Source organism: Coregonus clupeaformis, chromosome 12, assembly GCF_020615455.1.
Source record: "Coregonus clupeaformis isolate EN_2021a chromosome 12, ASM2061545v1, whole genome shotgun sequence".
Taxonomy (NCBI): domain Eukaryota; kingdom Metazoa; phylum Chordata; class Actinopteri; order Salmoniformes; family Salmonidae; genus Coregonus; species Coregonus clupeaformis.
Genome location: NC_059203.1, coordinates 25,439,618 through 25,463,056, shown reverse-complemented (window position 1 = coordinate 25,463,056; position 23,439 = coordinate 25,439,618). Strand labels below are relative to the sequence as shown.

The 23,439-nt window shown below is 42.0% G+C and overlaps 1 protein-coding gene across 2 annotated transcripts; it reads left to right on the top strand.

Annotated features, from left to right (window-relative positions):
• Positions 1–1,031: 1,031 nt before the first annotated feature.
• On the top strand, positions 1,032–16,955 carry LOC121578083 (ubiquitin carboxyl-terminal hydrolase 48-like). 2 transcript variants are annotated; one of them, XM_041892178.2, is made up of 27 exons: positions 1,032–1,171; positions 1,608–1,742; positions 2,169–2,289; positions 2,540–2,681; positions 5,617–5,744; positions 5,932–6,056; positions 6,617–6,725; positions 7,230–7,363; positions 7,545–7,627; positions 7,833–8,015; positions 8,325–8,462; positions 8,766–8,915; positions 10,947–11,147; positions 11,236–11,350; positions 11,532–11,674; positions 11,894–12,087; positions 12,241–12,363; positions 13,327–13,388; positions 13,494–13,604; positions 13,742–13,872; positions 13,983–14,089; positions 14,208–14,318; positions 14,513–14,695; positions 14,826–14,951; positions 15,136–15,184; positions 15,325–15,351; positions 15,493–16,955. In XM_041892178.2, the coding sequence occupies exons 2-27, from the start codon at positions 1,609–1,611 to the stop codon at positions 15,513–15,515; spliced, it is 3,153 nt and encodes a 1,050-aa protein (XP_041748112.2). In that variant the 5' UTR covers positions 1,032–1,171; position 1,608; the 3' UTR covers positions 15,516–16,955. The 2 variants fall into 2 exon arrangements, with proteins under 2 accessions (XP_041748112.2, XP_041748111.2); XM_041892177.2 differs by lacking the exon at positions 1,032–1,171 and having other exon boundaries at positions 7,836–8,015.
• The last annotated feature ends 6,484 nt before the right edge of the window (positions 16,956–23,439 follow it).

The following is a 23,439-nucleotide window of genomic DNA, read 5'->3' as shown; positions in this document are numbered from 1 at the left end:
TTACATATGGGGTAAAACAAAACATAAAGTCAAAAATACAACAGAAAATATATATACAGTGTGTTCGAATGTAGCAAGTTATGGAGGTAAGGCAATAAATAGGCCATAGTGCAAAAATAATTACAATTAGTATTAACACTGGAATGATAGATGTGCAAGAGATGATGTGCAAATAGAGATACTGGGGTGCAAATGAGCAAAATAAATAACAATATGGGGATGAGGTAGTTGGGTGGGCTAATTTCAGATGGGCTGTGTACAGGTGCAGTGATCGGTAAGCTGCTCTGACAACTGATGCTTAAAGTTAGTGAGGGAGATAAGAGTCTCCAGCTTCAGAGATTTTTGCAATTCGTTCCAGTCATTGGCAGCAGAGAACTGGAAGGAATGGCGGCCAAAGGAGGTGTTGGCTTTGGGGATGACCAGTGAGATATACCTGCTGGAGCGCATACTACGGGTGGGTGTTGCTATGGTGACCAATGAGCTAAGATAAGGCGGGGATTTGCCTAGCAGTGATTTATAGATGGCCTGGAGCCAGTGGGTTTGGCGACGAATATGTAGTGAGGGCCAGCCAACAAGAGCGTACAGGTCACAGTGGTGGGTAGTATATAGGGCTTTGGTGACAAAATGGATGGCACTGTGATAGACTACATCCAATTTGCTGAATAGTGTTGGAGGCTATTTTGTAAAGTGATTTTCTTAGCAGGTTAGTAGAGCATTTTCGCTAATCCTAGCCCTAACAATTTCCCTAACCTGTCACATTAATTATCCTAACCTACTACGAAACGGTCACTTCGGTATTGAAGTGGCGTGAAATGAATTTCCCATTACTAAATACAGACCGGATGCAAAAAAAAACATACTGGATGAAGGTTCTGTTCACAGACGAATGCGTCCAATAATCGAGAAGAAAAAATACAGTTTCTTTACTGTCTTTGGAAAAACTCACTGTGGTATGCTCCACCGCCCGCCTTTTCTTTGAAAGGGACGTAGCTACGTAGACAACAATGGTACGTCATGCGTAAGTACTTGCGCCTTTCACAAGTTTGAAACTGAAGGATGAAATATTTATTTAAAAACTGACGCAATAGCGCTAAATCTAAAACAAACTGTGAATAAAATATGAAAATATATGCAGCTGCACAATCAGAAGTTTGTGATACACGCACGAAAGGTTCGAATGTACATTTAACTCTTTAAAAAAATCTGCTAACGTTAGCAAGACATGATGCGTAGCTAGTTAGCTTGAGAGCTAGCTAGCTAGCTACGCAATTATTTGCAGTGGGAAATATCTGACACGCTAGCTAGCATTATGATTGGTAGCTAGGTAGCTACGAGCATACGCTGATCGGATTCTATTGTTAGCCTATGTTAGAAGGACGTTTAGTTGATGTAATTCAATTCTTATGTCGTTTGAACTGGTTGCCTGATGTGCATAACATTGAATTATTATTGGTTGCGTTTTGCCGCCGACTAGCTATATTTAGCCAGCTGGCTAACTAACGACGTTGAGTGACTGTAGCTGTGCTAGCAGGGCAAGTTAACTAGGCCGGAGCATCCTCGGTACCTCTTTGTCAGGGTACCCATGGTAGGCTCTGTTTTTCTTGCAGAATGGCGCCTCGCGTACAGCTTGAGAAAGCAGCCTGGCGCTGGGTCGAGTCGGTGAGACCGGAGGACATACAACGAGAACATATTGAGATAGCTTACCGAATCTGTGTACCGGCGTGCAAGAGGGGAGCATGCAGGTAAATAGGAACACATAGCTAACAATTTTTCAAATTTCTTCAATTCCCATCCTTAAAACTTGGCGTTTATGTCATATTCAACTGCTATAATGTTGCCAGATCACTAAGAGTGAATTGTGTTGCACAACTATCTTCTTTTGTCTGCTATTTGATTATCTTGTAGCTAGCTAGTCACTCCGTTGAATGTCATGTGCATACACAATATGAGATTTCAGCTATGGAAAGATGGGTGAAATGCTTTTCATGACTCGTTTCCTTTCCTCAAGTATTTTGATATTCACATTACAGAACGGTATCTGCTTCCTAATGCTTGACGTTATTCCCTGGTTTCAATGCCTGAAGCCACTGTCTATATTTACTTAAAAAATTAGATTGTTGTTAGGATATTGAGGTCTCTCCCCCTGACTTGTTACCATGCTTATAAAGGAGGAATTGTAAAGGGAACCCAAATTGTCTTGTCGGTGTTGGGGAACATGCCTGGTTGGGGGAGATCAATGAGAACAGCTTCCACAACATTGACGATCCAAATTCAGAGCGCCGGGACAAGGTAGGCCGACATCCAGAAGATTCATCATGAACTCAGATTTACACCTGCAAGGATGTGCTCCTGCCTGTTTATAAATCTACATGACTTGGGTCAATTTCAAGTTAAATTGTCTGCCTTTCATCTGCACTGATTTGAAAACACTGGATGAATAAGAGATACGTTTGTTTGAACTTGTCCAACTCTCTCTTACCCCCCTTATCCATATCCCTATCCCCTCCCCCCTCTTGTTCTTGCTCTTCCCCTCTCTCAGAACACGTTTGTGGGTCTGACGAACCTGGGCGCCACGTGTTACGTCAACACCTTCCTGCAGGTGTGGTTCCACAACCTGGAGCTGCGCAGGACCCTGTACCTGTGTCAGAACGCCCGGGCAGAGGAGCACAACATGGACTCAGGTGTGCTAGCCCTTGGAGATAAGCTCAGACTGTAGGGATGTAACAATTTACCAATACGCATCGGTCCACGTTTCAAATGTTTAAGATATAAATGCATCGGCCCGTGGGACCCCAAATCGATCCACATTTGCTCAAATTACTTTCTCTCTACCTTCCAAAAAACCCTAATCTTTTGTGACAACTACGTCCTGACCTTCAGTGTCTAACTAAGCATGTAATTGGCGGCAGTTAGCCTCGAGATTAGAGTGTTGGGCCAGTAACCAAAAAGTTGCTGGTTCAAATACCGGAGCCGACAAGGTAAAACAAATCTGTCGCTGTGCCCTTGAGCAAGGCACTTAACCCTAATTGCTGGTGTCTCGGGAAGTTTGGATATGCAAAAAAACATATTAGCATTACACACTTGTGTGTAACAGGAGAAATATAAGCACCCCCCAAATTAGTACTATTGTGTTGACAGTAATTGATCTACAAGTCATATTGCATGCTGAACAACCGCAGGCAATATCAGTAGCCTAGTCAAACTGTGCGCCGTGCGCAGCTTCACGCTGACCAATGAGAAGTAGGCCAATTCCTCATTGGCACATCTAAGTGTGCCATTCTGTAAAATGCGCTGTTGAAAATTGTGTTTTACCTGAATAAAAGTAGCCTAAGCTACTGCCTTAGACACAACTCTCATCTGGCTGTACATGCTGATCAGGGTTTACATTCAATTTTATTTTGAATGTTCAGGTTCACCATCAGCAATAGTTTTGGTCATTTTTCTTGAAACAATATATAATAATTTGTTGATATACAGGATAAAGGTGATAATTTCCTATATTCATTGGCTATGTCATAGCACATTTTTTACAGGTAAATATTGATACATTACTAGCTCTAACAAAAAAATGACAAGTGGTGGGGGGGGACAAAAAGCAAACATTGCCCCCCCCCCAACTAATAGTAAGGTGGTAGATTCCCAGTTTCCCTTATGGCTTTGCTCAGGTGCCTACATCTACCATATACAGTACCAGTCAAAAGTTTGGACACACCTACTCATTCCAGAGTTTTATTATTTTCTACATTGTAGAATAATAGTGAAGACAGCAAAACTATGAAATAACACATATGGAATCATGTAATAGCCAAAACAGTGTTAAACAAATCAAAATATATTTTATATTTGAGATTCTTCAAAGTAGCCACCCTTTGCCTTGATGACAGCTTTGTACACTCTTGGCATACTCTCAACCAGCTTCATGAGGTAGTCAACTGGAATGCATTTAAATTAACAGGTGTGCCTTGTTAAAAATTAATTTGTGGAATTTCTTTCCTTCTTAATGCGTTTGAGCCAATCAGTTGTGTTGTGACAAAGTAGGGGTGGTATACAGAAGATAGCCCTATTTGGTAAAAGACCAAGTCCATATTATGGCAAGAATAAGCAAAGAGAAACGACAGTCCATCATTACGTAAGACATGAAGGTCAGTCAATCCGGAACATTTCAAGAACTTTGAAAGTTTCTTCAAGTGCAGGCACAAAAACCATCAAGCGCTATGATGAAACTGGCTCTCATGAGGACCGCCACAGGAAAGGAAGACCCAGAGTTACCTCTGCTGCAGAGGATAAGTTCATTAGTTAACTGCACTTCAGATTGCAGGCCAAATAAATGCTTCACAGAGTTCAAGTAACAGACACATTTCAACATCAATGATGTAAATGTAAACATCAACTGTTCAGAGCAGACTGCGTGAATCAGACCTTCATGGTTGAATTGATACGAAGAAACCACTACTAAAGGACACCAATAAGAAGAAGAGACTAGCTTGGGCAAAGATACACAAGCAATGGACATTAGACTGGTGGAAATCTGTCCTTTGGTCTGTTAAATCCAAATTTGAGATTTTTGGTTCCAACTGTCTTTGTGAGACGCAGAGAAGGTGAACGGATGATCTCTGCATGTGTGGTTCCCACTGTGAAGCATGGAGGAGGAGGTGTGATGGTGTGGGAGTGCTTTACTGGTGACACTGTCTGTGATTTATTTAGAATTCAAAGCACACTTAACCAGCATGGCTACCACAGCATTCTGCAGCGATACGCCATCCCATCTGGTTTGCGCTTAGTCCCACTATCATTTGTTTTTCAACAGGACAATGACCCAAAACGCACACCCCCAGGTTGTGTAAGGGCTATTTGACCAAGAAGGAAAGTTATGGAATGCTGCATCAGATGACCTGGCCTCCACAATCACCTGACCTCAACCCAATTGAGATGGTTTGGGATGAGCTGGACCACAGAGTGAAGGAAAAGCAGCCAAAAAGTGCTTTGCATATGTGGGAACTCCTTCAAGACTGTTGGAAAAGCATTACTCATGAAGCTGGTTGAGAGCATGCCAAGAGTGCAAAGCTGTCATCAAGGCAAAGGGTGGCTACTTTGAAGAATTTAAAATATATTTTGATTTAACACTTTTGTGGTTACTACATGATTCCATATGTGTTATTTCATAGTTTTGATGTCTTCACTATTATTCTACAATGTAGAAAATAGTAAAAATAAAGAAAAACCCTTGAATGAGTAGATGTCCAAACTTTTGACTGGGACTGTACATAATTTACACACACATAAGTCAGCTCAAACAGATCATGGCCAGAGAGGCCCAGCTCCATCAGCAGCAGATTTTAATTTAGAATGGAAAATGAATGTATTTATGTAACAAATGTTAGTGCATTGTATCACATCGAACCAAATCACATCGATTCATTCATCTAATCAAACTGGATCGCACTGAATTGTTTCAAACTAAAACGTATCGTTTCTGTTTCGTATCGGCGCCCATGTATCTAAATATGTATTGAATCATCTTGAAATGGACAGATGCATATCCCTACCAGATAACTGTATAGATTTCTTCAGGTAAACCCAAATTGAAGTGCTCAAACACCATTTTCCCTTTCTCAGACTACGAGCCTCGCAACATATGTGAACACCTGCAGTACCTGTTTGCACTGCTGCAGAACAGCAACAGAAGGTACATTGACCCCTCGGGGCTGGTCAAGGCGCTAGGACTGGACACAGGACAACAGCAGGTAGTCTCATTATCTTTTTACATGCACAGGAAAGTGTGTGAAGAGTTCACTATGTTTGGCAGAAGCTTAGTTATTTTTATAGTGGCTATAGGAAGAAAACGAAGAATACAATTTCAAATGTAAACTTTTTCTATTTTACACATCCTCATCTCTCTATTTCTCTCTCCTGCCTTTCTTTCACATTCAGGATGCTCAAGAGTTCTCCAAGCTCTTCCTTTCGCTATTGGAGGACACATTATCCAAACAGAAGAACCCAAACCTGCAGAATGTCATTCAGCAACAGTTCTGTGGACAAATGTCTTACGTCACTGTGTAAGCCAGCACTATATTCACCCATCAACTTTAATCAGACTTAACTAACATTCTAACAACCCAGTTGTACTTTTATTTGTTAGAATTTGGAATCTTCCGGTAGCCATGAGAGATGTACTTGTCCTTTCTTGCTTTATTGGTTGGTTTTATAAAGTCATGCGTTTGACTATTTTGTGCTTTGATATCAGTGGTTGTGCCAGTCAGAAATGCAACATGATTTTTACAGTCTTTTATGAACATCATAAAGGCAGATGGGAAAGTGCTCTGTCTGTTTAACTGGACGGTTCATGTCAGGTTGGACACTAGGGATTTTTACTAGAGGTTTGGCTTTGTGGCTGTGAAGGTAATGCTTTTATCCTGGCCACGCTTTTGCCATTTATGATTTTGGATCGAGATCAAAACGTTTCTTCGACTAGTACCTAGGTTTTAGTCGCCTTAACTCAACCCACACTTCTACACAACACCAATACCTTTCAAACCTCTGAGAAACAGCAATAACAGATAGACTGGTGCAGACTCTTGAGTAAACCTGTGTCTGAGTCTGTGGGTTTATGACACAGGTGTAACCAGTGTGGCCGTGCTTCTCCCCTGCCGTCCCGATACTACGAACTAGAGCTCAACATCCAGGGCCACAAGAACCTTACGGAATGTGTCACAGAGTTCCTCAAGGTAACCCTTCATCATGACATCACATTAGTCATGAAGAGGATGATACATCATGTTGTTCTTTAAGGCGATTATGCATTATGACAGCATATAGTTCATTAGGGTAACTAATGCATTTTGACAACACATCACAAAGTTCTGAGTTCAAAAGGTAACAATGCATTATGACATCAGTTCCCAAAGGTAACAATGTATTATGTCAGTGTTCCCCATGGTAACAATGTATTATGACGTCAGTGTTCCCCAAGGTATTAATGCATTATGACGTCAGTGTTCCCCAAGGTATTAATGCATTATGACGTCAGTGTTCCCCAAGGTATTAATGCATTATGACGTCAGTGTTCACCAAGGTATTAATGCATTATGACATCAGGTTTATTTCCCCTAGGTAATTAATCGTGATGTAACAGACTGAGTTTTTAAATAACATTTGTGAGTAGTTGGGTTGAATAGTTTAGAGTTTTATTTTTATGACCTCAGTGTTGACCCTGTGATCTCTCCCTGCAGGAGGAGAAGCTGGATGGTGACAACCGCTACTTCTGTGAGAGCTGCCAGAGCAAACAGAACGCCACTCGACGCATCAAACTGCACAGCCTCCCACGCATACTAAACCTGCAGCTCATGCGTTTTGTCTTTGACAGGTCAGTTTGATTCATTCAGTCTGTCGTTTTGTAGAAGGGTCTCTAGTCCACCATCCCTCAGCCCACAACTCAAAACGTACATGCCTTCATTAGTAGTAGCCATATGCAGTATCACTGAGGGTCAAGGCAACAACTCTAACTCAGAACTGTCGCTGAATGTTGTCTTTCCTCTGATTCCCAGACAAACGGGTCACAAGAAGAAGCTCAACACCTTCATCAGTTTTCCAGAGCAGCTGGACATGGGCCCATTTCTGGAGGGCAAAGGTATCGCCAGCCTTGCAATGGCTCAACACAATATCCTCATTCTTTACATGTGACCGAATATTTAATGATAAAGATGGATACATGACCGAAGTTCTGTGATAATGGTATGATTAAAGCTGCCCCTTTACTATGCGTTATGACATACAGACGCACATAATCCATGCTGTGTGTGTTTGTTTTGGGTCTCTTTGGGTGGCGTCCCCAGAAGATGAAAAGTGTGTGTACGAGCTGAGTGCAGTCCTGATCCACCGCGGGGTCAGTGCCTACTCGGGTCACTACATCGCCCACGTGCGAGACGCCCGCACCAGTGACTGGTACAAGTTCAACGACGAGGAGATTGAGAAGATGGAGGGCAAGAAGCTACAGCTGGGCATCGAAGAGGACATCGGTAGCCTCCCTGCTCCTTTCTGCATTAGTCCACTTGTGCCCCCCTTTCCTCCCCTTCACTTCCCTGAATTGTAGCCGTATCGTTTTGTAATACAGCTTGGTTAAAAACGGACAGTTGTTTGGTGGTAAAGTCCCACTCCCTTACCAAATCAATCTTTATTTAAAGTGCATCTAAAATCGTAACACAAAAAATTTAGAAAAATTAAAAAACAAGACAGGAAGAATAAAGGTGGTTAATAAAGGAACTAACTACTCTTCATCATGGCTTCTCTTATACCTGTTCTCTGCTGCTGTTCTGGTCTTTCTCCAGCCGAGACGGTGAAGTCCCAGACCCGTAAGCCCAAGTGCAGTAAAGGATACCACTGTTCCAGGAACGCCTACATGCTGGTGTACACGTGCCAGAGAGAGGAGGACACTGACCCCATGGAGACCAACGTTGAGGTGCCAGGTGAGGATCAAACAACTGGACTGCACCTGGTGATGACTGTAGTTCAATACATTATGTACAAGGTAAGAACTGAGCTAGCTGGATGGCCCTTTGACATACTTGATAGGTAAGAGGAAATGTATTAAAGCTATTCTCCAGTAAGACTTGTGTAGTTCTATGTTCCCTGCAACTAAAATCAGCTAGATATTCTTTGTACACTACCTGTTGCTGCAGAGGTGATGTGGTTAGAATGTTGTGGTTGTATGACCTTTGAACCCAGCAATGGTAGCTGTGATGTCAGTGGGAGCCCTCTATCTGTGCCAGGCTTTCTGCAGAGGCTGGTGGACCGAGACAACAGGAAGTTTGAGGAGTGGTGCCTGGAGATGGCCGACATGCGCAAGCAGAGCGTCGACAAGGGCAAGGCCAAGCACGAAGAGGTGAAGGAACTCTACGAGCTTTTACCTGCGGAAGACGGTCGGTAAAAACATCCCCTTACCCCAGCTATCACAATATTGCAATATTAAAGTAGTTATTTGTTCATGATGTTGTATAAAGCATTATAACTAGGGCTGTCAAACGATTAAAATAATGAATCGAGTTGATGGCATTAGTTATAGCAGTTTTTGAATGTGCTCAATTTTGGCCCTAAATAAAGATTTTTCCATTTAAAAAGCAGTGCATAGAGTTACAGGCATACTATGCTTTGATTGTAAGGGAAAGAAACACAAAATAATCTGTATCAGAATGTTTTATTAGCATTTTCACCATAAACAACACAAAAGTCACTAACATACAGCTATTAATGCTCCCAATGTTTAAGTAGGCTTACTATCTCATCAATGGTCATTAAATGTAACACTTGCGCACAGCACACACACAGCTTTAAGTACTGTTAAAGCTTCAGCCATTCTAAATGATTGACTATATGAAAAAACTGTCTCTATGGATACACAGAGCTTTTACATTTGTCCAACAATCTTATGAAAACACTAACCATCTGTACTGTTCAGGGCCCTGTTTCCCAAAAGCATCTAAAGGCTAAGTTCATCGTTAGGACCTTCGTAGGAGCATTATTATAAATCTCCCAGCTGTTTCCCTAAACCCTCGTTATTAACGTTGCACATGAAAACGCTCGTAAACTAACGCCTGTCTCAGATCACTCGTTAGATGCTTTTTGCCCTCCCGTGTCACTTTATACACAGAAGATCTACTCTAAACATAGAATCCCATGGTTTAACAGTCTCTCTGTGACTGCCAATAACTTCAGAACATGGTTGACTACAAATACAAAGTTGCCAATGTCTGCAATTGATACAAACAAGTGATGTATAAAAAGATAAAAATAAAAACCGAGATGACTGCATTAAAAATATAAACAGTAGGCTATAGACCTATTTCAATCATATTGAAATACATTTAATGTTCAATGACTCGAGTTCTATTTTGCTACTTGTAGGCAACTGTCTGTAATTTGTCTCAATATGTATCATGATGTATAGCCTAACGTGCGCAATGTTGTACCAAATCTGTGATTTAGTGCATTTATATTTGGTAGCCTAAGCATTAGAATAAGCCACCTCAATATTTGCAGCCTCGGTAATATCTCCCTAGGAGCTGATCCATCGTCAGTTTTGTGAAATAATTCTAATGTTAAGGTAATATTTGAATGGATAAAGCTGATCCGAGAGCAGCACTCCCTTTCTTTCTATCCTGTCAGTATCGACACATGCTCCAACGACGCACTCAGCGACCGTTCTCTGTGCATGGTGTTTTGGGAAACGCATGTTACATCTTCGGCCATTGTAGGAAAGAAGCATCATTAAAACACTCCTAAGCCTAAGTTCCATCACTATCGGGAAACTGGGCCCAGATAACTTTACACACACAGACCTATACACCCTTTCTCTTTCACTTACTCCCGCTCTGACACACACACACACAATCATACACATCCCACTCTTGCATATGCAGCCTACCTTTTGAAGTATCTCTTTGAGTAGGCTATTCCTTTTCAGTTCTTCCTGTGCCACCCAAATTTGTGGTCAAGTTATCAGGTTGCTAGCTAGAGGCACACTGTCTTCAGCGATGTAAAGGCGCAAGCATTGACTGTAGCTGTGTTTCGTGTTGTGTTCTGCACTTTAAAAGGGTCTGTGTGGAAACACGTACGCTTAAAAGGTTCCGTCCGGTGAAGAAATGGAGCCGCGATTAACGGCTTAAAAAATAATTTATGGAGATAATTTTGACAGCCCTAATTATACCACATCCTTGGAATGCTATGCAGGTGCATTAACAGTAGCTATGCTTACTTTGTAAAGAAACAAAAAGGCACAAGAATATAGTTTATTTTAATTACAATAAATGTTGTACGAGAGCAATATACTGTGTGTTGCCCCTTTTCATTCTCCAGAGTTCTTTCACCCAGCACTGAAGTGCAACTAAGATGTCCATCTTACAACGTTGAGGTCCAGGTAGAGAGTTTCATGTTTGTGTGTTTGTTTCTTCCAGGCCAGCAGTATGAGTTTGTGCCTCTGGAGTGGCTGAAGAAATGGCTGGACGACTCGACGGTCACCAAAGAAATCGACAACGGCAACTTCCTGTGTTCTCATGGTAAACTGCACCCCGACAAGGTGGGGGAGGCCAAGAGGATCTCCGTCAAAGCAGCAGAGCTTCTCTTTGACAGATACGGAGGAGGACCCAGACTGGATGGTAAGAGACATTGCTGATGTGCATGGATAGTCTCAGCTCCTCTCTGTGACCTCTGACCTCGTGTGTGTGTGTGTGACCCTGTGTCCAGGGTCAACTCTCTGTGAAGAATGTGTGGGCCAGAGATGCAGGGTGCTGCGGCTAAAGAACCAGCTGGCCGAGGACTACAAAGAAGTCACCTGCCTTGTTAAGGGCCCGCCCAAAAGGTAACCACTCACTCACACAGATTAATGGCAACATTTTGTGTTCGTAAAACAGTCCTCGCAGTGCTGAAAGTTAGACAAAATAACCGTAACCTTATAGATACAGACATATTTGTAGTACTGCAGCTAGCGATTGCAACGTGCGCATGTGTGTATGTTCTAATATCTCACCCCTATCCGACAGTGATGAGGGGTACTGGGTGGGCAAGACGTCTCTTCGGAGCTGGAGACAGCTGGCCTTGGAGCAGCTGGAGGAGGACGAGGAGGAGACCAAACACAGCGACGGCAAAACCAACGGAGAGGGACCAGAGATCACTGCTACTAAAGGTACACAAACCAGCAGAGGTCACAAAGAGTACAACTTGGATAACTACTTATCACAATGACAGGTAGAGTAGGTAACTACAATATTATTAGAATCAGGTGAGAAATAACATGTATTCACCTCTTTGTGCAGAGATCATGATTGATTAGGTTGGTTATTACTGTCTGGTTCTTTATCAGAGTGTGGCCCAGTATTGTTTGACTGTTGCTGTCTGATTCCAGAGTACGGCCCAGAGAACCAGGATGACGAGGAGATGAAGAACTTCAACGAGGACATCCTCTGTCGGCATGGCGGTCTTAGTATCCTGGAGAGTGAGAGGCGGCTGGTGACTGTGGAAGTGTGGTCCAAACTGAGGGTGTACTTCCCCAAAGCCCCCCAGTTCACCCAGCTACAGGAGCCATGTCAGCAGTGCCTGGTAAGAAGGGATGGACCGAGGTGGTGGGAGGGATAGAGATACTGTTGTCTCTCCCTACTCCTCTCTAGCCTTGTAAAGGAAAAACCAAATTGTTCAAATTGAGCTGATCACATTCCTATTAACTGTGTGGAATCCCTCTGGGTTTTCCTGTAGAGGCTGGAGCGTGAGGGCAAAGAGAATGAGGCTCTGAACAGGATGATGGCGTCAGAACAGAAGAGCTCCCTCCTGAACCTGTTCCAGGAGAAGAACAGACCCACACTCACCAAGTGGCCACAGGTAATAACTATTAGTACACAGGTAATAACACATTTAATGACACTTAGACTGTCTGAGAACGGAGAGGAGAAAAAACGCAAGGAAATCAAGATCGCATTGACAGCTGTACAGATTTCTCCAACACGGCAGAAAGCGAACACTATATAATGTCCCATCTCATTGATTCAGCCACTTAGATAACTAGTAAGTTAAACTTAGGGGTTGCGTTAACGCAGAATTCTGCGTTTTTCACACAAACGCAGATCTAAAATGCTTCTTATTGTTATTTCTGCTCGACACAGACTAATTTTGTGCTTCAGTTCCACTTCTCCACTGGAAGAGAATTCACGAACCGGCATTCTATCAGCAGACAGCTCTCTGACTGTGTAGCTACTTTTCTCTGGTACTTTTCAGTGTAGCCGAATGTGTTGCACTAATGTATTTTCTGTGAAGGAAAACTGTAGTTGCACACCCCTGATAACTCTGTTGAAGCAAAAAAAACACTGTTGACTTTCAATATAAAACGCGACCCCTGTCAATACACAGCTGGGCTCAACTGCTCCCACTTTCTCCTGTTGTGCTATTTACAAACAAACACGTGACTGGCTCAACTGTTCTGAGGAACTACGGTAAGCTTCATATTGTAAAATAATATGAGCGGTGAAATGAAGACCGCAATCTGCTTTATCTCCTATCGTATTGCACAAGTTGACTGCAGGTATTTACTTAAAGTAGCTACAAAAAACTTCAAATAAATACTTAACTATATTGACAGTATTGAAAAACCATCCCGACTACACAGGTAATACACATATAATAACACAGGTTAGTACACAGGTAATTACAGTTAGTACACAGGTAATAACGGTTATTGCACAGGTAATAGGTAATACGTTTGCACACTGGATAGATATCCTATTGGCTGAACTGAATATATTTGTTGATGACATGTTGACATACTGATGAACCCAATCTTTGTTTTAGGAGACGGACATTCTCTACATAGTTCCTCTGTTTTTTGTGGACGAGTGGAGAAAGTTCATCAGGTAAGTCCAGTCTGAATCCTACTGTTTGAATGGTGAAGCAGTCAAAAAACAAACAGCCAAAGATGACATGAATGACTGCCTCCTCCCCTCCCTCCCTCTCTGTAGGAGGCCCACTAAGACCTCCCCAGTGTCTAGTGTGGGGAACAGTTTGCTCCTTTGTCCCCATGAAGGCTTCATGTTCACCCACGATTCCATGTTGAAGGGAGACGCCCAACAGTGAGTGACTTCACTGACCTCTAATGTCTGAGCCCTGTCGACCCGTGTTGTTGTTTTCATGTTTTTATACAGCACTGCTCTGGTCTTTATCATCCGTCCCTCCTGGTCTCATGTTGTGTGCTGTTCCCTCTGCACAGTATAGCTCTTCTCTGGCCCGGCGAATGGGAGGTGATCAGCAGACACTTCCTGGTTGATCAGCCAATCTCCATCTGCCGGATCAGTGAGGCCACGCCCAACGGCTCCAGTGTGGAGTACACCACCCAGCCTGGTGAGATTCAAGCCCTCATGACTGTGTGACTTACTGCTGTTATTCTGTTCTGATTCTTCGAGAACTGTGCAGAGGGACTGTTTGGCTGTGTTTGTGTTCTGTGTGTCCAGAGCTTTGCAGGGACTGCAGAGAAGGCTTCATCTTCCAGCAGCAGAGGGACATGAGAGAGTACGCACAAGCCACAGTCTACGTCCGCAAGGTCATAGACGACAAGAGGGTGAGTGTCTCTCCCCCTCCCCCCTCTTTTTCTCTTTAGTAAATATGTCTGTCACGGAGTGTAATATGCAAATAGTATGAATCACCAGAGAAGAATACAACTTTGTCTTCCTATTTAGATAATGAAGGAGGCAGCTCCTGAGATGAATGTGAGTGGGTCGGAGGCAGAGGATGAGAGGGAGGAGCCTGTTGCTAAGGTGGACGGAGAGCAAGACCCTGACTTTAGCCAGGTAGGACACAGACTGCTCACCTCAGTTTCACTTTTTGTTGCTTATAAGTCTCTAAGAATGTAATGTTTGAGTAAAGGTTTTGTGAAAACTAAGACATTTACCAATAATGTTAAAGTGAGAAGTGCTGAGAGGATGATTGACATGGATATTGTTCAATGTTTCCCTTGCTTCCTGGTCACATGACCTCTGTCCAGTCAGAGGACGGGGCGAAGCGTCAGAGGCTGGGTGAGGGCACCATCGGTGCTGCCGCAAGTCCGGCCCCCATGGCCAGTTGCGGCAAATCAGGTATCAGGAGGAGCACGAGGCACAGGAAGCTCCGGGGAGAGAAAGCACTCATCGTCTCAGCCAATCAGACACTCAAGGAGCTTAAAATACAGGTGCGGGGTTCACCAGTGTTGCCATCGATGGAGGCTTGAATAACCATAATGCATCATCCTTGCCTTTGCACCACACTGAATCTAAGGATTCCTAATCCCTAACTCTGGTGTGTTAATGGTTCTCCCACAGATCATGCATGCCTTCTCCGTGGCCCCGTTTGATCAGAACCTGTCGATCGACGGCCGGTGTCTAGCGGACGACTCTGCCACCCTCGGCAGCCTAGGAGTCATCCCAGAGAGCGTCATCTGTCTGAAGGTACAAACCGCATTCATATTAGATTAGATTATAAACTTGAATTATTAGCATTATTATTTTTCTTTAAGGGGTGAAGACGGTTATCTAATATGAAAGTGAACACGTCGTTATGTCATTACCGGAGACGAGCAGCGACTGGTTTATGAAGTTGCTTATTCCTGAATCTGTTTGTCTTTTTTTTCAGGCTGATGAACCCATAGCAGATTATGCAGCAATGGATGATGTTTATCAGGGTATGTTTATTTTCTTCTCTCCTTTCTCTTTTTTTTGTCTCTTCTTTCTTTTGTATACCGTGAAATTCTGTTTTAAAAATGTGTTACTATGAATTGAAAGATCCCATTTGCTAACAATGGTTTCTGTGGGGTTTTTTCAGTCTGTATGCCTGAAGAAGGATTTAAAGGTAAGGGTATTTTCTGATCGCGATCATGTTTGCATACATTGGTTTTATTAACCATGATCTGCAGTATGTGCAGCTGTTGTTAAATTTTAACTCATTTGACATACAACAAATCAATAAAACATACTGTATGGATCCATTTAGGTACTGGGCTTCTTGGTCACTGAAGAAGACATGACAGTCTCTGCCCTTGAAGCGGACTGAAGCTGGACAACAAGAATCAAATGCTTGTAGTGTCCATAAATGGGAAAAAAAGTGCTTTAATTTTGTTTTCTCTTATGTTGTTTTTTTAAAGATTTAGTTTTTGTATTGTGACTGTTGCAAATCCTTTGTTTATATCTCTGTTAAAAATGATCTGCTGGCTTTTAATATTTAAATAAGTTCATGCATTCGCTGGGACTTTGGTCACACTCTTCGCCCGGGCTGTGGGTAGAAACGGGTCATGAGAATCGAGTAGCATCTTCCAATGTGGAGCTCAAACTGCTTTTCTGTCTGCTTCTGTAGACTTCTGAGAGGATCGGCCCAATTGTAGGACAAAATTATCCTTGAATTTTACAAGATACATTTTTTAGTTCAAAGGGAAATTGTGGTCTCTGCAAATTTTCTTCAAACATTTAAAGAATGCATGTGCAACTGTTAAATATTGAAACTGTTTTGTGGTTTAACAATAAGTACCTCAATAACAGTTAACAAAATACTCTGTTGCGACATTTAGAAGAATAAAATATATGTATATTTCTTAAATGAATTAAAAAAACATTGCAAACTTAGATTAGGTTTGTGCTGCAATCAGAAACAGATGCAGGCCTTGGTGTGAACTGTTATTTTCTCTTATTTCATATGGGCAATAAAGTTGTTTTTCTTCTACAGATTTTCTCACACATGAATTGTTCTGGATCTATTTGTGCGCTGTATGAAGAAGAAAAAAATATGGGCCGGTTTCCCCGACACAGATTAAGCCTAATCCTGTGTCCGGGAAACCGTCCCTCTGACCCGTTCTTTCATACCTCAATGCTTTGACCACTACGATATTGATATAGTATTGACTCTCATTCCCTAATAATACACATAGTAAACCAAGTCTGGATGTGTAGTGCATCTGCAAGAGAGCATGGTTGGGGTTTGTAGATTCAATGTTTATTGGTCGTGGACACAGATTTGCAGATGTTATCGCAGGTACAGCGAGATGCTTATGTTTCTAGCTCCGACAGTGGAGTAATATCTAGCAATACAATAACCAAACAGTATCAGAACAAGCAGTCAGAATCAAACTGTCTATACACACTATATATATATATATATAGAGAGAGAGAGAGCGAGAGAGAGACAGTTTGAACAGTGTATGAATAGAAAATGTGTGTACATCAGTAGTTATAGGATGAGCCATGACTAGTATCCAGCGCCTTCAGAAAGTATTCACACCCCTTGACTTTTTCCACATTTTGTTACAGCCAGAATTTGTGTCACTGATCTACACACAATACACTATAATGTCAAAGTGGATTTATGTTTTTTGAATGTTTAAAAATGAATGTCAATTAGTATTCAAATCTTTTGTTATGGCAAGCCTAAATAAATTCAGGAGTAAAAATGTGCTTCACAAGTTGCATGGACTCTGTGCAAATAATATTGTTTAACATGATTTTGAAATGACTACCCCATCTCTGTACCCCATACATACAATTATATGTAAGGTCTCTCAGTCGAGCAGTGAATTTCAAGCACAGATTCAACCACAAAAACCAGGGAGGTTTTCCAATGCCTTACAAAGAAGGGCACCTATTGGTAGAAGGGTAAAAAACAACAACATTGCATCGAATATCCCTTTGAGCATGGTGCAGTTATTGATTACACTTTGGGTGGTGTATCAATACACCCAGTCAGTACAAAGATACAGGCGCCCTTCCTAACTCAGTTGCCGGAGAGAAAGGAAACCGCTCAGGGATTTCACCATGAGGCCAATAGTGATTTAATACAGTTACAGAGTTGAATGGCTGTGATGGGAGATATCTAAGGATGGATAGACAACATGCACAATACTAACAAATTAGTGAAAAGCAGGAAGCCTGTACAGAATAAAAATATTCCAAAACATGCATCTTGTTTGCTATAAGGCACTAAAGTAATACTGCAAAGAATGTGACAAAGAAAAATAACTTTTTGTCCTGAATACAAAGCGTTATGTTTAGGGCAAAACACAACACATCACTGAGTACCACTCTTCATATTTTCAAGCATGGTGGTGGCTGCTGCATTATGTTATGGGTATGCTTGTCATCGGCAAAGACTACATTATTTTTATCCCCAAAAAACTAACAGAATAAAGCTAAGCACAGGCAAAATCCTAGAGGAAAAACTAGTTCAGTCTGCTTTCCAACAAATACTGGGAGGTAAATTCAACTGTCAGCAGAATAATTACTTAAAACACGAGGCCAAATATACACTGGAGTTGCTTACCAAGACTACATTGAATGTTCCTGAGTGGCCTAGATACAGTTTTGACTTAAATAGGCTTGAAAATCTATGTACAATCAAGGTGTGCAACGCTCTTAGAGACTTCCCCCCCCCATAAAATAAAAATGTATGTTCTAAATGTAATTTCCTGCAATTCTACACATTTTGCCATGGGGCGTAGAGAAATGTTTCAGTTTTAAAGCACGTTTTCTGCAGCTACATGTTTTGCCATGGGGCGGAGAGACATTTTTTTCAATTTCATAACAAATGTCATGCAATTCTACTCATTTGTCATGAGGCAGAGGTAATTTTTTGCGGTTTTAAAATGAACTTCCTGCAATTGTACCCATTTTACCATGGTGTGGAGATACATTTTAGCAGTTTCAAAGCTCATTTCCTGCAATTTTACACATTTTGCCATGACTTATGTCATATTAATGATATCTGAGTGAGTGACACACAAAATCAATGAGGACCACCTGGAGGTCAGGGCCCCTGGGCATGTGCCCTGCATGCCCCGATCGGTATTCGGCCATGATTACTACAAGTTTAGATAACTGGCTAGACTAATTTACCAATCTAAAAATTGTTAGCTGACATGGCTAATTGAGTGACTGTCAGTGACTGACAAAACAAGAGGAAAATCTACTGAGGCACAACCAAATTTCGAATTTACACCTTGTCTATTCTACTATTCTAACTCTCAACAGTAAGTTGAGACCCCGACAGTTCCCCCCAAAAAAGTGTGTGGGGCCCCCTAGCGGCCGGGGGCCCTGATTAAATCCATTTGAATCCCACTTTGTAACACAACAAAATGTGGAAAAAGTCAAGGGGTGTGAATACTTTCTGAAGGCACTGTACATATAAAGTGGGTAAAACAGTATCTAAACATAAAGTGACCAGTGTTCATTGACTCTATGTACATAGGGCAGCAGTCTCTAAGGTTCAGGGCAGGGTACTGGGTGGAAGCTGGTTAGTGATGACTGTTTAACAGTCTGATGGCCTGGAGATAGAAGCTGTTTTTCAGTCTCTCGGTCCCAGCTTTGATGCACCTGTACTGTCTCCGCCTTCTAGATCAGGGGCTCCCAAACCTTTTCACTCGGGGCTCCCTTCCAGCATTGGGGAACATCCTGCTCGCCCCCTGCGCACGCACGCGCTACGTCTATTTCTATGGGAACAAGCACTGTTCATGACACAAACTGTTTACACCCCTCTTGTTGGTGGAGAGAATTTTGCAGGTTTAAAGCTCATTTAGTGGGCTGTCCACTGCCCCACAATTTTGGAACCACTGTTCTAGATGGTAGCGGGGTAAACAGGCTGTGGCTCGGGTGGCTTGATGATCTTAATGACCTTCTTGGCCTTCCTATGACACAGGTGCTGTAGATTCAGTAGTCAATCTTTGAGCAAATTAAGGAAATATCATTTCACTCTCATTTTCATTTCTCATGAGTGAATAAACATTTAGCACAGTTGAGTGCTCTCTATGCACTGACCTTGGGTCAGGTAAAAGTATCACTGAAAAGTGTGGGCAAAGAAGGTAAACTGATCCCAGATCTGTGTCTCTCATGTGACAAAGTGCCTTTTAGAGCAGTGGTTCCCAACCTGGGGTCCGGGCGCCAGAGTTCACAGGGGGGGCGCGGGGTCTCATTTGCTTTGAGGTCAAACATGCATCAAATGTTCCACTATAATTTAATCAGCTTTTCTTAGATACAAGTAGGGGAGGCTCCAAGGAAAAAAAGTTGGGAACCACTGTTTTAGAGTATGCACAGTTTTAGTTTGAGCAGTCGCCATTTCAAAATACTGAAGCTTTATTGCGCTGTTTAGGTTTTTAAATGTTTTATTTCACCATTATTTAACCAGTGTTAAGTTGCGTCAATTCAAATCTGGTATAGGAACAAAAAGAGGTCAATACACGTCTTCTAAAATAGACTAGTATTTTAATTAATGCAAACACTTGAATTGGTAAATATGATGTTCGTATATACGGGCCCACTGAAAAACCACACAGTGCAGTCAGAGAACTGAGCCATTGTTCTAAGTTCTTCTTTAAATACTCTGACAGAGATAATTCCCGCTCCCTGCTGGCCTATCAGAGTAGAGACTGAGCGTGGTTTAGACTTACTCAGCCTATCGTTGGCGCACAGGCTGGTCCCAGCTCCTTGGCGCTTCACTGTTGCCAGGCATTAGTTGTTATCTCCACAACTTGTCTCGAGTCAGCAACCTCAGACATAGTCTGTCCTTGAGCGGTTTAACAAAGAGGCTGTGTGTGTGTGTGTGTGTGTGTGTGTGTGAATCACAAGTCTGTCTCAGCCTACCCCCATAACAGTTCCCCACATTAATCACAGATTGTTATGTTAAACAATCTATTATCAGTACAGTACAAACCTATTATGTTTAATCATTAATGTATTCTTTCTAAGCTAGGCATCACATCTAGTTATAAGAAAATAGAACCCCACACCAGGTAAGCCAGTTGAGAACAAGTTCTCATTTACAACTGCGACCTGGCCAAGATAAAGCAAAGCAGTGCGATAAAAACAACAACAACACAGAGTTACATATGGGATAAACAAAACGTACAGTCAAAAACACAATAGGAAATCTATATACAGTGTGTGCAAATGTAGTAAGTTATGGATGTAAGGCAATAAATAGGCCATAGTGCAAAATAATTACAATTTAGTATTAACACTGGAGTGATAGATGTGCAGAAGATGATGTGCAAATAGAGATACTGGGGTGCAAATGAGCAAAATAAATAACAATATAGGGATGAGGTAGTTGGGTGGGATAATTCCAGATGGGCTGTACAGGTGCAGTGATCGGTAAGCTGCTCTGACAACTGATGCTTAAAGTTAGTGAAGGAGATAAGAGTCTCCAGCTTCAGAGATTTTTGCTGTTCGTTCCAGTCATTGGCAGCAGAGAACTGGAAGGAATGGCGGCCAAAGGAGGTGTTGGCTTTGGGTAGAGAAATGTAAAAGCCGTAATTCCCCGGGAAAAGGTTTGCACTGCAATGACCCGCGCTCAATCAGTTTCAGCTAGCAGCTCGTTTTTCCTGCAGTCAGAGCATCACTATTTTATGAATAAAACAACATGTCTAAGAAACGTAAAAGTGCTGATGAGAAAAATAAAGTAAGGCCATATCTCGAGAGTTATCTTAACTTTGGTTTTATTGAAGGACAGGACAGGACTCTGCCAGAATGTGTCATTTGTGGCGAGAAGCTAGCTAATGACAGCATGAAGCCATGCAAAATGCAACGACACCAGGAAACAAAACACTAGGAGACTATTGGTGAAGGTCAGGATTTTTTTGAGAGGAAGAAGCAGTTGGCACTATCAAAAAGATCCACAGACATCATAATGGCATTTGAAAGGGCAGGCAGTGATTTACACAGAGCCACGGAGGCGTCATTTGAGTGTTCGCTATTAATTGGCAAGGCTAAAAAGCCGCACAATATTGGAGAGCAGCTAATCAAACCTGCCTGCCTGAAGATTGTAGAGAGGCTGTGTGGCCCACAGGTGGTGGATAAAGTGAGAACCGTCCCACTCTCTGACAACACTGTCAAAGACAGAATTGATAAAATGGCTGGAGATGGTCAAAACCAGCTGCACGAGAAGCTTAGGAATGTTCCCTTTGTCATGCAGTTGGATGAAACAACAACCGTGTCAGACGAATCCGTGCTCATCGTTTATGTGCAATATATTGACGGTGATGACTTGAAACAAGACATTCTTATGTCTACCAATCTAGCCACAACAACAACAGGCCAATATATTTTTATAGCTATGGACTCATATCTCTCGTCCAACAATCTGCCATAAGAGAATATTGTTGCATGCTGCACTGATGGGGCTGCAGCGTTGATGGGAAAAAACAAGGGATTTAACAGCGGATTGAAGGAAAAAGCCCCGTGTCAAAGTTGCGTCAATTCAAATCTGGCATTAGGAACAAAAGAGGTCAACACGACTTCTAAGATATACTAGTTATTTTAATTAATGCAAAAACCTTCAATGGTAAATATGATGTTTCGTATATACGGGCTCTTTGAAATACCTCGCAGGGCACTTCAGAGAACTAAATCCATTGTTTCAGATTGTTCTTCAAATACTCTTACAGAGAGAGTTTCCCACCTCTCTGCTGGCCAATCAGAGTAGAGACTTGAGCGTGGTTTAGACTTACTCAGCCAATCCGTTGGCGCACAGGCTAGTCCCCCGCCTCTTAGCGCATCCCTGTTTCCAGGCATACGTTTATCATAACAACCTGACATAGTGAGAAGAGCCAGCTCCCTTAGACACCATTCCTACGTCCAAGGATGGTTCACAGATCACAAAGGACCAGTATAGTCTAGTATTTGGAGACACAAATCCTTATCTCATTTTACCCCCTAAAACAGCTCTTCACATCAATCACAGCTTGCCAGGTGACACAACCTACATCAGCACAGTCTAGAATGCATTCTTTCTAAGTTAGTCATCCCATCAATTATCAAAATAATAAATCCCCCATAATCCCCCTTTTCACACCCACTAGGGTGTGACTCAAAAAATAAGAAAACACAGGGTGTCATTCATTATAATACAATACAAACAAAAATAATCACACTTTTATTAATAGGCCATAATGATACAAAAAAATAAAAACCCTCAGTCCATCTACACCCAACTTGCAAATTGTTACCAGTCATCAAAGAACTTCAAACCATCACATAAGGAAAGACAAACATTCATATGGTTAACTTGATTAATAAAGCATAAAACACAGGATTAATAGAACACAAAACATAAGACTATTAAAACATAAAACACAAACAGAGAAGTAAATTTTGGCCCCCTTTAGACACCCTCTAGTGTCACTCCACCAAGCCTGGTAGGTCATATCCTTCATTCCTTAGGTCGGAGTCCAGGATTGGGCCGTATCTCACCATCTGTTGAGAAACCACCTTCTCCATCTCCTTTCTCACCAAACCTCAGACACAGGAAATAAGACAACATCCACAAAGAACAAGTATACCCATAGAAGCTATAACTTCACCCAGAATAGTTACAACAATAGTTTTCCATTTACCAAATATGTTATCAAACCAACCGTTTATGGAGCTATCAATACCAGAGTTCTCAGCCAGTTCGTTCGTCAGCGTAGTTACTCCCCTGAAGCTCTTTTGTCACGGACCCGTCCGGTGCTATATTGTTTGAGGATGAAAATACAGCACATATATCCAAACAGAACACAAACTCCGCCCCGCTTAGCCAAAAGCATATCTAAAGCTATTCTATTCTGCCATGTCATTAAGCTAGTTGCCGCTGTCTGCTCAGCTAATCCCTTTATTGCATCAAGAGTGTGGTTTATAAATCTTTGCTGGTTATAGTAAATATAATTTATCCAATCTACGTTTTTATTAATTGTTGACCACCAAAAAAGACTTGATTCAAACCCAGCTGCAATCTGATTCCTAGCTTTGAATTGTTCTGGAACCCCTCGAGGTACTCCTATCCCATCAATATATATATCCTTTCATCAAAGGATCCCGGGAGGAGGTCCTACTTTCTACGTGACAACTCACCAGTCTCTGACACGTTTGATTGTTTACATATGTAGGTGAGTTCACAATCAGTTATCACCACACAACCATCAGATGT